Source organism: Ornithodoros turicata, chromosome 4, assembly GCF_037126465.1.
Source record: "Ornithodoros turicata isolate Travis chromosome 4, ASM3712646v1, whole genome shotgun sequence".
Taxonomy (NCBI): Eukaryota; Metazoa; Arthropoda; class Arachnida; order Ixodida; family Argasidae; genus Ornithodoros; species Ornithodoros turicata.
Window position 1 is genome coordinate 54744762 of NC_088204.1, and position 13624 is coordinate 54758385.

The 13624-nt window shown below is 44.4% G+C and overlaps 1 protein-coding gene across 1 annotated transcript; it reads right to left on the reverse strand.

Moving 5' to 3' along the window:
* Window positions 1–323: 323 nt before the first annotated feature.
* Window positions 324–7692, reverse strand: LOC135391566 (ubiquitin-conjugating enzyme E2 S-like). The gene is made up of 3 exons (XM_064621861.1): window positions 7515–7692; window positions 4736–5154; window positions 324–649 (listed from the first exon to the last, which is right to left on the reverse strand). Exons 1-3 carry the CDS (start codon window positions 7521–7523, stop codon window positions 526–528), a joined length of 552 nt encoding a protein of 183 aa, XP_064477931.1. The 5' UTR covers window positions 7524–7692; the 3' UTR covers window positions 324–525.
* Between the last annotated feature and the right edge of the window lie 5932 nt (window positions 7693–13624).

A 13624-nucleotide genomic window follows, 5' to 3' on the forward strand; every position in this document is an offset into this window, starting at 1 on the left:
TGGTCGCCTCTCGGATGTTTCTTCGCAGCATGTACAAGGCCATGGCGCGCGCAATGTTTTGACGCTGGGAAAACGTCCCACGTGTTTCAGGCTTTACGTTTACTTGGGATAACCTTGGAAGACCTGTCGCAACTCCTTTAAAGGACGGCCTGGCCGCAAACTCAAGTGCAAAAACGACGTCTACGCTGCTTCCGTAGCTTTCTTAATAAAAATTCTGTAAAGGATTTTTTAAAAAAGCCCGCCTCGCAGTCTCTGGAAAATGGTATCCTCGTACATAGAACGACTTCTACAGCAACCTGCACCATTCCCACAGATGGCAGACATAATTTTACGAAAGTCACATTTATTGCAGTCATGCTATGATCTTTTAAAAGCAGCATCATTGGAACGAGAACTCCCAGCCGGCACTTCTTGTAGGAAATTTGGCCTACGTACAATCCACCAGCAAGAACTGGACACAGGTTGGTTGCGGTCCATAAATACAAAGTCCATTGGTAATGCCTTCAATTAAAATCACTTTGGTCGTCACAACCTCTTTAGCATACGCTTGCGGTCCTTATTCTGTGGCTGTTGTAACACTGCTTTATGCTTGGCAGGCCGCGCATGGATCTCAGTCATCATACGTGCACGCTGACAGTACTCCTGGTACCTGCGACAGAGAGAGAAGGAAGAAGTTAGATACGTCAGATGATTTGATGGTACAGGAATGGGAAAGAACACAGAAATTGGGCAGTGCATCTATTACATTTGTTTAGGACTGCATGAGAAGTAAGGTGCAGGCAATTATATTCCGCACCATTTGATCAAATGATATTGCCAAACATGTTTTTTTTATTCCAGCAAAAAATTGTGCTGTGTTTACAATCAAGAAAAGCCAATCACGAAGTGACACGTATCAACCCTGCATAATTTTATGGGTCAGATTCTATTCCTGCCACACATTAAGTGGAAGAATGCAGAGGGTTGAGTCAAGTCACTTCGCAAAAGTAACAACGAAACACTGAAGCCTGCCTTTGCTTGGTACAAGCTTTCATGCAGTAGATTGCGTTTCATCGGGTGTATAGCTTTGTTATTACTTCACACATTAAATAATTAATATCGCAAGGTCACTGCGGTTAATTCACATGGAGGCACGTTCTAGGAATATTTTGCGAGACAACCATTTTGTGGTGCACATTCTACTTGGCCGTGCAACGCAGCTGCTCTGGACCACAAATGGAATACTTCACTAGAATGTGAGGAATTGTCATTGCCACACACACCCACAGGGCCAAAACTCAACACTTGAGTCCAGAACAAACGTGAAAACGTCAAATGCTGGCACGAGCGTGATGTTCTGAAGTGCATATTGCTATACGTGTGCTATACCGTAGAAGTCGTTAAAAAGGAGGAGGGGAGTGGTGACCTACCAGCGCTAATCCCGGAACATGTTGACACCTTTGTCTCTTCAGTGGAAACGTCACTCGAGGGTTTTATAGTGACAAATTCGGTGAGAAATCGTGTTTAACCCGAATTGGTCGGAGGCCAGTTTGGGGGAAATAACCTGGCAGAATCAGGTTTAACCCAAAAAGGTCACTCCCTACATACAAGTGGTCAATGTGTCATGAAAGAATTTTCAAGTGGAAATGGTTACACAAGAGATAGTCAACACAATATGAGCTTGTATCCTTCAGGCAATAATCTCTAGAGGTATCCTTTCTAACACACCCATCTCACCATAAAATACCATAGAACTTAGAAAGAGCATGCAAGCTAGCTGGTGTATGACCTTGGGAATCTGTCTTGTCCTCTTTCTTAATCCATTTTGTCCTTGTTCAGGAACGTCTCAAACTCAAGGAGATGCTACTGCCATCATAACTATAGTCAGTGACAATATAAGTCATACACTTGACCCCGCCCCCACACAAGAATCGCTCAGCGCGCACGTATGTAGTGTGGTGCGGCCAAGTGGGGGACTCAGGGGGGGGGGGGGGGAGAGAGAGAGAGAGAGAGAGAGCTGGCACTACATCGCGAAGCGGGGTTGTCGTGCAAAGGCTGGTAGCCAATCGCACGAGCCTTCCACGGATGAGTGGGTGGTCCCAATTGTAGGACTTAAAGGAGCATGGAAGTGGACATTTAACATGACTCGAAACCCTGCTTCATCTGTGAAGCTGTCCACAAGGAGTCACCATGCAAAATATTTTCGCTCTAAGCGTATTGTCACTGCGCAATAAAATTAAACAGTCAGGAAAAGCCGTCGCTGATGAGAGACAAGAGCCCCGCATGACGTAGAAATTGCTCAGGGCCTTTTTTCTTCTCGGCTCACGCTTATACAGGGTGTTCAAAATTAAGCTTTCACTAGCACTTTATAAATAGGCGAACAAAAGAAAACTGGTGCTACTTTTCTGTTCCTTGAGTAAGGAACAGGTGCTACATAATTAGCAGCACCTGTTTCTTACACAAGCAGCGTAAAGTTATCATGCGGTTTCCTGTCATCGCTGTGCTTGCGTAGCGCTCGTGAAAGCTTAGTTTTGAACACCCTGTACATGCTTGAGCTGTGCCTTACTGGTCACGTGCCGGAGCCAGTGATACGTCACGACGTCTTCTGCTTCGCAGATGCGCTCTTTCAATGTGGAGAGGGTTTTTGAAAGGTGTGCGGAAGAGAGCCTTGCACGCTCTGTGTAGGTTACCTGTGCTCATCGTTCTTTCGCAGGAGCTCATTTTATTTGTTGCAGAAGACGTCGCAGCAAAAAAGCAAAAGATATTTTGGGGGTCACTTCCATGCTCCTTTAAGTTGTCACTGACTATAGGGCCCCCCTATAAATGCCTAAAAGTGCCAAAACGGAACATTTTCCAGTTTGCCTGGCCTTTTCTCGATTTCATTCCATATTCCAACTGCAATTTTTTAACCTTAACTTTTTTTTACCTTAGGCCCCCTTTGTCCACCTCTCATCTCTTATAATGTATATCTACACACAAACTTTAAGAACGAGGCTGTTACCTATGCTCCACTTTTCTTTACAAGAATGCTTCGATGCATGGGGCTGACCCCCGGTTCTGCCATTTCTACGCAGTTATTTTACCCATTAATTGTCCCCAAAACACCACAGTGAATCGTGTTTTCAGTATCCCAACAAGCCTTGAAGATTTGCAAATGCCAAGAAAGGTTGTGTCTTAATCCCTTCTTGTATCTGAATAGCTTCTACCTAACCAAAGTACCGAACAAAACCAAAGTGCCTCCAATTACCATAATAAAGGCAACCCACAGACGTGGATATATGATATGATATACTGTATATACAGGGTGTCCCGACTATAAATGCGAACGCATTCTTTAAAAATTTTCCGAGATGAAATCAATTGCAGTATAGCATATGCTGAAGGGCACTCCTTAGGAGGACATTAGAAAACTCCTAAGGCAATGTCTTAATTAACTTTCAATAATTAACCTTTTAATTGCAAAAGCTACGAAGTTGTCCCAGTGAGAACATCTGGTCTCTTTGGTAACCTGATACTGGAGCAGTTGTCAGAACAATCTGTTCGACAGATCGTCCGCAAAAAAAAAAATAGTGAAGGAACACCATCTTTTCTTTATTTTGTTCATTGCACGTCTTCGGAGATGCGTCTTTCCTTCACCCCAAATATGGGAGGGTAAAAGAGCACACTATCGCCCCTTGCATCCTGGAAAAAGATTAGCAAGTTAAAGCTCATCTTCGACGCATGAGGTGGCACTGTGCTCCTTCACCCTCTCACATTGGGGGCGAAGGAGAGACGGGTCTTCGAAGATGCGCAACCAACAATAAGGGGAAAAAATTGTGTTCCTTCACGATTTTTTTTGCGGACGATCTATCAAACCGATTTCTGTTCTGAAAACGACCCCGGTATCAGGTGGCCGAAGGGAGCAGATTTTCTCATTAGGACAACTTCGTAGCTTTTATAATTAAAAACTTAATGATTGAAAGTTAATTAAGACATTTGCTAATGCCCTCCTAAGGAGTGCCCTTCAGCATATGATATATTGCAAATGATCTCATCTCGGAAAAAGTGATATATGTATATATATTTTTTTAAAGAATACGTTCGCATTTAGCTGGGACACCCTGTATATATCATATCATATATCCACGTCTGTGGGTTGCCTTTATTACGGTAATTGGAGGCACTTTGGTTTTGTTCGGTACTTTGGTTAGGTAGAAGCTATTCAGATACAAGAAGGGATTAAGACACAACCTTTCTTGGCATTTGCAAATCTTCAAGGCTTGTTGGGATACTAAAAACAAGATTCACTGTGGTGTTTTGGGGACAATTAATGGGTAAAATAACTGCGTAGAAGCGGTAGAACAGGGGTTAGCCTCGTGCATCGAAGCATTCTTGTATGAGAAGTTGAAGCTTTTATATTATCACATTTAAATGAACGCAAGCACCAGCATTGCATATCGTGAAAAGCAAAAGTGTAATACTTGTTCAAAACCACAAGACAGCAGCACGTAGCTAGACATATCATGAAGTCTATGCTGCCAGATCCACTTTAGCGACTAAGCTTTTAGTACACCCACAAAGAATGTTAAAGTGTATGTGCAAAATCGTGGCAAGACATATTGTGAGCCGCAATGCTGAGGCAACTTCACTTGGGGCTATCTATTTTTGATGCAAACAACAGCCCAGAATTTTTTTTAGTTGCAAAAGTGGATCAACAGGAACTAGCATTATTTGGGATAGTAAAGTGCACTAAATGGAACTGAATGCACAAGCATACTCTTGAAGCAACATCCTCCCAGCATCTTCATTGAGAGCAGACTCTGGGTTGGGTACAATGAGCAGGCACTTGATGGTGAGGAGGATCTGTCCAATTCCCACATCAGGCTTCCAGTCCTTCTTGAGCGTGTCCACACAGATCTCTCCCGAAGGTACTGCCACGTTTGGGTGGAAGATACGCGTCACAAAGAAGCCCCTCGGTGGCAATGCAGGGTACTCTTTAGGAAGCACCAGGCGCACTTTGAAGAGGCCCCCGGCATAGGGTGTTGCTGGAGGGCCCTCGATGGTGGCCTCCACCTGGGTGATGTCCTCTTCATTGAGGTGCACCCGAATGCCCTCTGGTGGGTTCTGCACCAGCTCGTGCAGCTCTTTCGATACCTTCTTCAGCACTTGCGGCGACACGTTTTCTACGTTGGAGCACTGCAACAAATAATATCCCGTTGGGTGAATTCTCTCAGGACCAGTGTAGCACTTCTAAACCAGACACGTTAGGTAACATTCGTCCGAACAATTTTTCAGCATGATTGTTTAGAAAGCAAAGTTCACTGAAATAAAATATGGCAAGGCTCAAACCACGCACTCTGACTGGCTCGTTTCAATGATGGCCATATTTCAGCAGTTCATGTTCACAGGCACCCTGAAGTACAGCACTGCACGGGTCGCATTCTTAGGCCGGGGCAGGGACCGAGCCCCACCTTCCTTTGATTTACCGGCCCGGGCCCGGCTTGACGGCTGCACACCTATCACGGCCCAAGAGGATTGTAAGTTTCTCATCCCAAGCCTGAGAAATTTACAGCCCACCTGTCCAGTCCTGGCTCAGTGTATGAGGCTGTACAAATTGACCATGGCTAACTAACAGAGGGGTGACACAGGCTCGAGACAGACCTAGGCCCGGCAATGTACGGGCCTGTGCCATAATGATCAAACCCGAGCCCAGCTCAGGCATGCAAAAAGAAAGCTTTACCCCGGCCCCGCCCACGGGCTCGGATAAGCCCGTGCAGTGCTCTACCTTGAAGTTTGTGCTGTATTTGTCTGTTGTCTCTCTGCCTCGGAATCACTACTTTCCATCAAATTTAACTGGTTTCAAGAGAAATATACGTAAAATATAAGGACAATATTTTGTCTTTGTAAAATTCTCTGTCTACTTAGCCGTCAGAAGACATTATTCAATGGGCTGCACCAACGCCACCTAGATAGAGAAAGCCTGCACATTGCCTCCTCTCCCTCCTTCGCTACGTTGACATATATAGTCAGAATTCGTCCGCTACTGCAATTCACCGTTCTGCGAATTCAAGAACCCGCGCAAATGATTGCAGCTCACCTGGAACCTGCAGACCTAAATAGTTAGACAAAAAGTGCAAGCCGCTTTCCAGAAAATCATTTTTGAGAAAGATCGAGACGGTTTTGCGCGTTATTTTCAAGTTTTCCCATTTAGTACGCGGGGACTTTCAATCACAACACGCAGACGACGGTGGTCCTTCTACATGCCCATGACCACTGAAAGCACGTTCATGATGGGCCGCAGCCGTTGAAAACACAATCCTGAATGGCTGACTCTTAATTGTTACGTTAAGTCGACGACCGCGCAGGCTTTCTGTATCTAGGTGGTGTTGGCTGCACACATGTCTGCTTCACTTTCACCAAGACCATCGTGACTGCCCAGTTCAGCTGTACAGATGACAATGCTAAATCCACAATGATATGCCCTTTATGCAGGTTCATCAATTTTTAGTACACACATCAAATGCAGTGCAATAATAATTCCCAAATCCTAGCTCGTCATCAATGCAGGTAACTGACATCAGTGCTCAATTTCATACATAACAATACACTTGCATCCGTGAAAGTTGTTTTGCCCTTCTTCAACTACTTGCAAAGTCAAGGCTGACAAAAACTGTTCGCAAGTCAGGAATAGTCTTGAGAAGCAGGCACATTAACGGTATTCTGGGTGCGATATTCACACCCAGTAAATCGTGTTAATAAAAGGTAGTACCTGCATAGGGGCCTTGTTACTCTAGAGCTTTGCGGAGAAAAGGTTGTTCATCACGATTATGTTAACTTTCGTTTTGCTTTGCAAGATTGCGGTCGATGTCACGGTGCCACACTGTGAATTCTCCAGTCTAAGCATGCTCAATGTGTGGCAGAAAATCATTTTGTCACGCACGTTAAGCTTTGGGACAAACGTTTACGGATCATAGCAGTGGCGCATTTTTCCATCGGAGCGGGCTCTTGTAGCTGCGAGGAAGAGATGGAATAAGAAATGGCTAGTCTATCAACCTCTCAGTAATTCGGTGTGTGTTCGCTCCTGTTTGCTTCTAGGGTGTCGCTCCAATGCTGATTCACGACATCTCGGTGTTCCGTGAACTTTTGTCCCAAGCTGTACCAAGGGAGCTACTGTGCAACCAGATGGCTATTCTCCGCGCTTCTACTTTCAAACTTCGCTCAGAGTATCGGCATATTTGCTGCTGAGTCTGAGCAGGCCGTTGTTGCGTAAACACTGATTCAGCGCTAACGAGCAGTCAGCCCGACATTTACAGCTTTCCGGCTAAGCGTTTGCAAAGCAGTTAGAACGTTTTGGTTTCCATACAACCAAGAGCACAATCTTGCTTCTCTTGGCGATGAGGCAGTGGTGCCGTGGTTTATATTTCTCAACCTATCTGTCACTTGAAGCCAATCATTCAATTATCCCTGTAGGCCTAAATCGCTCCATCCATATGATGCAGTCCATGACATTTACTCATCCACTCTTGATTTCCAGACGAAAGAGAATGTATGCTCACCCTTGACATCCTGTGAAAGACCGTAAGAGGTCCACGAAGGCGAAAAACTAAAAAGGAAGAGGAAAGCCCAAGGAGACAGTCGAGTTCAACACCACAGTCAATAGAAGGCGGGAGAAAAACTCAAAATTGCCATTTTCAAATGCTTTGAATCTGGCCAATCAGAAACGAGCTAACCTCAACGGTTGTAATCATGGTTGCAAGCTGGTTGCAAGCCACTAGGCCCTAAATCTTACTTAAAAAATAAGAAAGCTGGACCCCAGAGAATTTCTTGTATTAAAAAATTTTCAAAATGAAGTGCATATACCTAACGAGAGGATAGAGAGGTAGCAAGCGAGCATATATGTTCTGCGCGGTCTTGAGAAACGTCATCAGACTGAAACCGGAAGGGGAAGGCTGTGTTTCACGGTTTCACGAATGGGCATTTGTTCGTTACCTCCTATTAAAGAAAACTAGGACCCAAAGTCGCGCCTTTCAGGGACCACCGTAATCCCCTTTCGGGCGCGTCCCTAGCTTCGCGCGTAGTTCTACCAACTTGGTGGCGCTGTTGACGTCATTTGTTTGCAAACAAGCCCATGGGTCGAACCTGGTAAAACCTTCTTTTTGTTGGTCTGGACTGGGCTCCGGTTCTACCACTACGGACGCGGGCCTGTACATTGATTGGCCATGGGCGGACCATTGCCAAGCCAGGGCAGATGCAGACCCTCGGTTTGGGGCAGTTTCCTTGTCGAAGCATGTAAACTGGGGAGGGTAGAGGGTAAAGTATTTATGTGTAACCTAGCGGTTTAGGGAAGAGGGCTATGCCCTCCCTCTCCCCCCTTCTTGGATTCTTCACGTCATAGAAATCGGGCGCGGGCTTCTTAGCGCTTCATTAAATCAATCTCAAGTTCTCAACAATGTTTGAATATCTAACACATCCAAAGACAAAGTGAGTGATAGAGGACAAAGTTGCAGCAAAGACAGAGTTGGCCGATTCCAGTGGAATCTGCCATGAAAATCAGCCAAAAACACAGCTGGGCTTCCAGTTTCGGGAGCTCACCAGTTTATTCACGAATTCTTTTGCTGGCACGAGGGGCAGAACTACTTCCAGAACTGCAACCTCTTTCACTATCTTTTTTTTTTGTAAATTAAGATCTAACAAGTCTTGTTCCACTATGACCACCTTGACAACTAAGGTCAATGCCTACGGTTAGGTCCCGAGTCAGGATTAAGAGGGCGGGAGAGTTGCCTGCCATCAAGCGAAATGGGACTGCTAACAAGTGGGCATTGCAATCTGATTAACGTCAGCAGGGAATGGCTCCGCGCCCATGTACATGTCTGAAAACCTTACAAAGTGTCCAGTTTACGAAAAAAAGAAAAAGAAAAACAGGGTGTCCAGAAGGACCAAGTGATGTGGTTCAGCATCAGAGCCTGGCCCGAGGTGCACGTGACTGGCATTGCAAACAATATAATACCTATACCAGTATTTTCTGACTCAGTACTTCAAATCAAAATGTCACTTGTCTATCTGGTGACGCCTAACTCTTGTTGCCTTTGCGCGTAACCTGGCAGAGGTTGTAAGTTGTGGTTGCCCCACCTGGATCCTGGACATTTGCTCACTCACCCCCGAAACGCTGAAGGCAGACAAATGCTCACTGGCATTTGGGCAGGAAGAAGCCAATTTAGGGCGACAGAAGAGAGAAAGCAAATAAAGAATACAGCATGTGTGTGGGAGGGGAGGGCAACTTTCCCACATGTACCCCCCCGGAGACAAAATGTAAACGCCGGCTCTGCACTCGTCCGTGTCTCCAAGCACTGTACGCTGGTCCCTGCTGGGTTATATCTCAGACTGCGAAAAGCTTCAGAACAGAAGTCAATCAAAACCATCAGAGACCATCAAACTGTGTTCTGTTGACTGCCTGAAGCCTCACTTCCTTGATCTTTTGCTCAACTCGTCAACACTCCTCTCGTTCGGCTTTGCGTCAGCACAGTCTCAATCATCGTCGACATTCTCGCCCGATCTGCATTCCATCTCACAACATGCAACTAGCTGTTTCAATGGTCATCACCAGCACCCACCAGCAGCGAAGCGTCGGTGCGTGCGAATAAACCATTCATTCTAGTTCCAAGACCAGTGATGTGTGTTCCTTGCCTGTTGTCGTAGACACTATACACCTTGTATTCAGAATTTGACTAGAGAGTTCCATATTCGATTTGGAATTTAAAAAATGCGACTCTTCACACGCACCAGAATTCCACACTGTGAATCTGATTTGCATTTTATCTTCTTGGATATGACATTTGTAACTGCATGTTAACAAATCCGGACATTTCTGACACAAAATGAACTTGTGCTCTAATGCATATACTTTATTTCATGTGGCTTATTTGCCACTCAGATTACTACATTATCTGGGGCTCTAGTTAAAATAGTTAGTGGATGAACCAAATGTATACCAATTAACCATTCTAGAGCGGAGACTTCCTTCCTTGAGCTACAGCTTCAAAAGTACAGTCTTCCTTTAGTTTAAAATGTAGGATTCGTCCCTTTCTCGAAGGCAGTAAACTTACTCATTTATTAATATTTTGATTTGTAGATGGCTTAACAATTCCTGGCACAGTGTCAGTGAGAGGCCTGCTGAGAATTTGGTCGACGTCATTCTCTTCTCTCAGTATGCAGAAGTAGACTAGCAGAGACAGCACACTAGCCAGTACAGAATATCGCTGTGCTGCAGGGGCATTGCTGGGAGGTGGACGGAAGGTGTCACGAGCCTTGTAGCTGGCGGCTTTACTTGTTGTGTACACGATGGGTGCTTCGTCCCTTGTCTGGCACATTTGCCGACAGCACCTGCAGTTACACCAAAAAAGATGCGAGTTGTGCTCTATTGTAGAACTAAAAATTGCATTGTATTGTCAAAAAAAGAAACTTTCGAGTCAAATTTCGAGTGGGCTCAACACTTACAGACATCTGCATGACAGACAGTGGATGAAGGGAGAAGGAAACAGACAGACACGCACGCACACATACAAAGAAAATTCACAAACAGATGGGTGTCTGCCTGGCTAAAATCAATATGGCAGCCGATTTCTACCACTTTGTTTTCTGTGTCGACCTTTGATTATGTGAGCTGAGTAAACAACCTTTTGGTCAACCACGGCAAAGTTGCAAAAGGCACCGCAGTTTGCTTTTTGCAACAAAAGTGTCGCAGCCAAGAACGATCCCTCATGACTGTCCTGGGCATGTTGTTATCCAATGTGAGTTATCAGTAAGGTCCCTCGTTTTTTCGGTTTTTACTGAAACGCGTACCATATGTAAACTGTATAGGAGTGGGAATAAGATAACTGAACGTGTTACCTCAAGTGCTAGAGACGCGGATACTTTTGAACAGAATCTGTTCTTCTTCTGGGCAGTCTGGGACAGTCTCTGTTCGAGATATCGATAGCTCTCGTTCTACATTTCTTTACTAGCTCGCTGGATTTTCTACGTGTTCTACGTGTTCTACGTGCTAACTGAAGGTCATGAAGGTCATACGATTGGAATACTATAAACTTTGGTAAAAATACCATTGTTTGTGCACAACATTTCACTACTGCCCTGTTGTTTTGCACACTTTACATATACTGCGCCGATCAAACTAAGCAGAAAGTAAAGCCTCGTTATAACAAAAGTCAATGGGGCGAGGGAAAAATTTGCTATAAGCATTCGCCCCACTCAGTGACAGCGACAGAGCCACAGCATTTGAAGCACGCTAAAACATTGTGGAAGTGCTTAGGATGAGGTATTCAAGCGAGAAAACAAATCTTGGTGATGATCCCCCTGACATCACCTTGATTTACTGCATGTAGGCAAAAAGAAAAGGGAGAGAGAGACGAGCTGGTTTTACCATATGTGCACCAGTATAGTCGACCTCCATCAGCTTACCCATCTCAGTCAGCGGAGTTGGCTTTACAGTACAACAAGAATAACCTAGTTTGAAACTCATGTACTTCAGCAAGGGCAGCGTTGATTTGAGCGGTTTCGTTTTTACGAGCAGTAACAACAACAACCTTACGACTGTTATTCCTCTATAAGCAATATCAGTCTGAAAACATCGGTCACTGCATTTCCCGGCTGTATCTCCGTGAGAACTCACTCAGGTTGCAACAAAATCCTTTCATGGTTGAAAACTGCGCATGTTGGTTTATTTGAATAGCGTTAAAACCTGGGCAGGTTAATGAGGTGTGCGTGTCAGGTCTCTCTCACTGCTTCACCCTATCGTATCTGTGGTGCATAATCAAGTCCTACTAGTTTACACCAGCTTGTCATAATTTGCATGTGCAGTACTCGTGAGCCCACGCGGGATCTATATTGTGATTGAACGGCTGAAATTTCAGATTCCAAAGGACAGAAGCAGGCACTGTCAAGCGGCAGTGAACCGGGTAAGTTGGTACGAGTAAAACATGATCGACTAGCACTGCAGCACGAGGAAGGACAGTGAAAAAAATAAACACTGTGGTAGACTTCCAACAAAAGATTTATTAACAGGACAAACCACCGTAACCATCTTTCACATGTCATTTAACAGGAACCCGTCGAAATAACATTCCCCTTTATGTCGCTTTTCCAGGAATAAAATCTCCTTATTATATAGGATATATTTTTAAGATTTACAGAATTTTAATAAAAAAGTTACGAGAGCAGCATAGATATCGTTTTTGCAGTTGAGTTTCATGACCAGGTGGACATCCTCTCGAAGAAAGTGCGCAACTACAAGATGACTAATTAGCAAATTTTGTTAATTAACATTTTAATTATGGGATTTCTGGCCAAAGTGAGATTGAGAGACTATCATTGTTGCAAACCGTTTCACATTAAACAAATCCTGAAACACGCACGCGCGTTAAAATATACATCCCCACATTTTGATACGCAAATAAGCCGAAACGGCTGCTGGGATGCCGCGGCGCTGATTTCACGTCAGAGGGACACGTGATTTGGAGCGATGGAGATGATTAAAGTAGGTGCTGCTCAGCTGGCTAGATAAACCTCTTTTCGGCCTAGATAAGCTTCCGTCGGCAAGAGTGACACGCTTCTCGGACATGCTTTTTCGGCTCATTTGCATATCAAAATTTGGGGACGGTTAAACGCACGTGGGTCTTTCAGGATTCTTTAAACGTGAAATGGCGTTCAACGAGGATAGTCCCTAAATCTGTTTTCTTGCTTTCCCCAAAAATTCTGTAATTAAAGAGTTAATTAATGAATTGCTGGTAACTAGTCATCTTGTAGTTACATACTTTCTTCCAGAGGATGTCTGCCTTGCCATAGAGCTCAACTGCAAAAATAACATCTCCCCCATTAGACAAACCAGCCAGCTCAACTTTGCAAGATGTTTTATGCTGCACTGGCAGGTGGTCTCATTGGTGCTGGTGACCTTCCAGTTTTTTCCAAGATTTTTCTGGTGCAGAGAACACAATGGGGACATTGTACCTGCCAGCCATTTTCTTAAGATTGCGAGACAATGTGTGCATATAGGTTGTTTCATGTCCAGATTGTGTTCTCTGCATCAGAAAAATTGAGAAAACTCTTCAAGATCACCAATGGCAATGAGACCACCGGCCTGTGCAGCATAAAACATCTTGTAAAGTTTGTCACATGCAAAACTAATGTGATCTATGACATCCTGCTAATATGTACAAAATCATACATAGGGAAAACAGGACGGTTCGTAAATGTTAGGTTGAGAGAACATGCAGCCACTGGAGTAACCAGAGAGGTGGTTCTAGGGGTTCAGATTCGGTTCGGATACTGATGTGTATTGCAATGAGCGCTAACTGTTGTGGTTTCAAGACTATATATATATATATATACAGGGTGTTTGCTCTAACGTGTCCAGAAATTATATTTGAAGTGAGCGATAAAAGAAAAGCAAGTGGTACTTTTCTGCTACTTGAGTAAGAAACAGGTACTGCTTCACCAGTAGCACCTGTTCCTTACTCAAGTAGCTGAAAAGTAGCGCTCGTTTCTCTTTTATCGCTCACTTTAAATAAAATTTCTGGACACGTTAGAGCAAAGACCCTGTACATAGCACCGTCTCTGGATAAGCAGAATTTCTACTGCAGTGTTGTACGGCAGTACTGTGTTAATATGAAAAAGA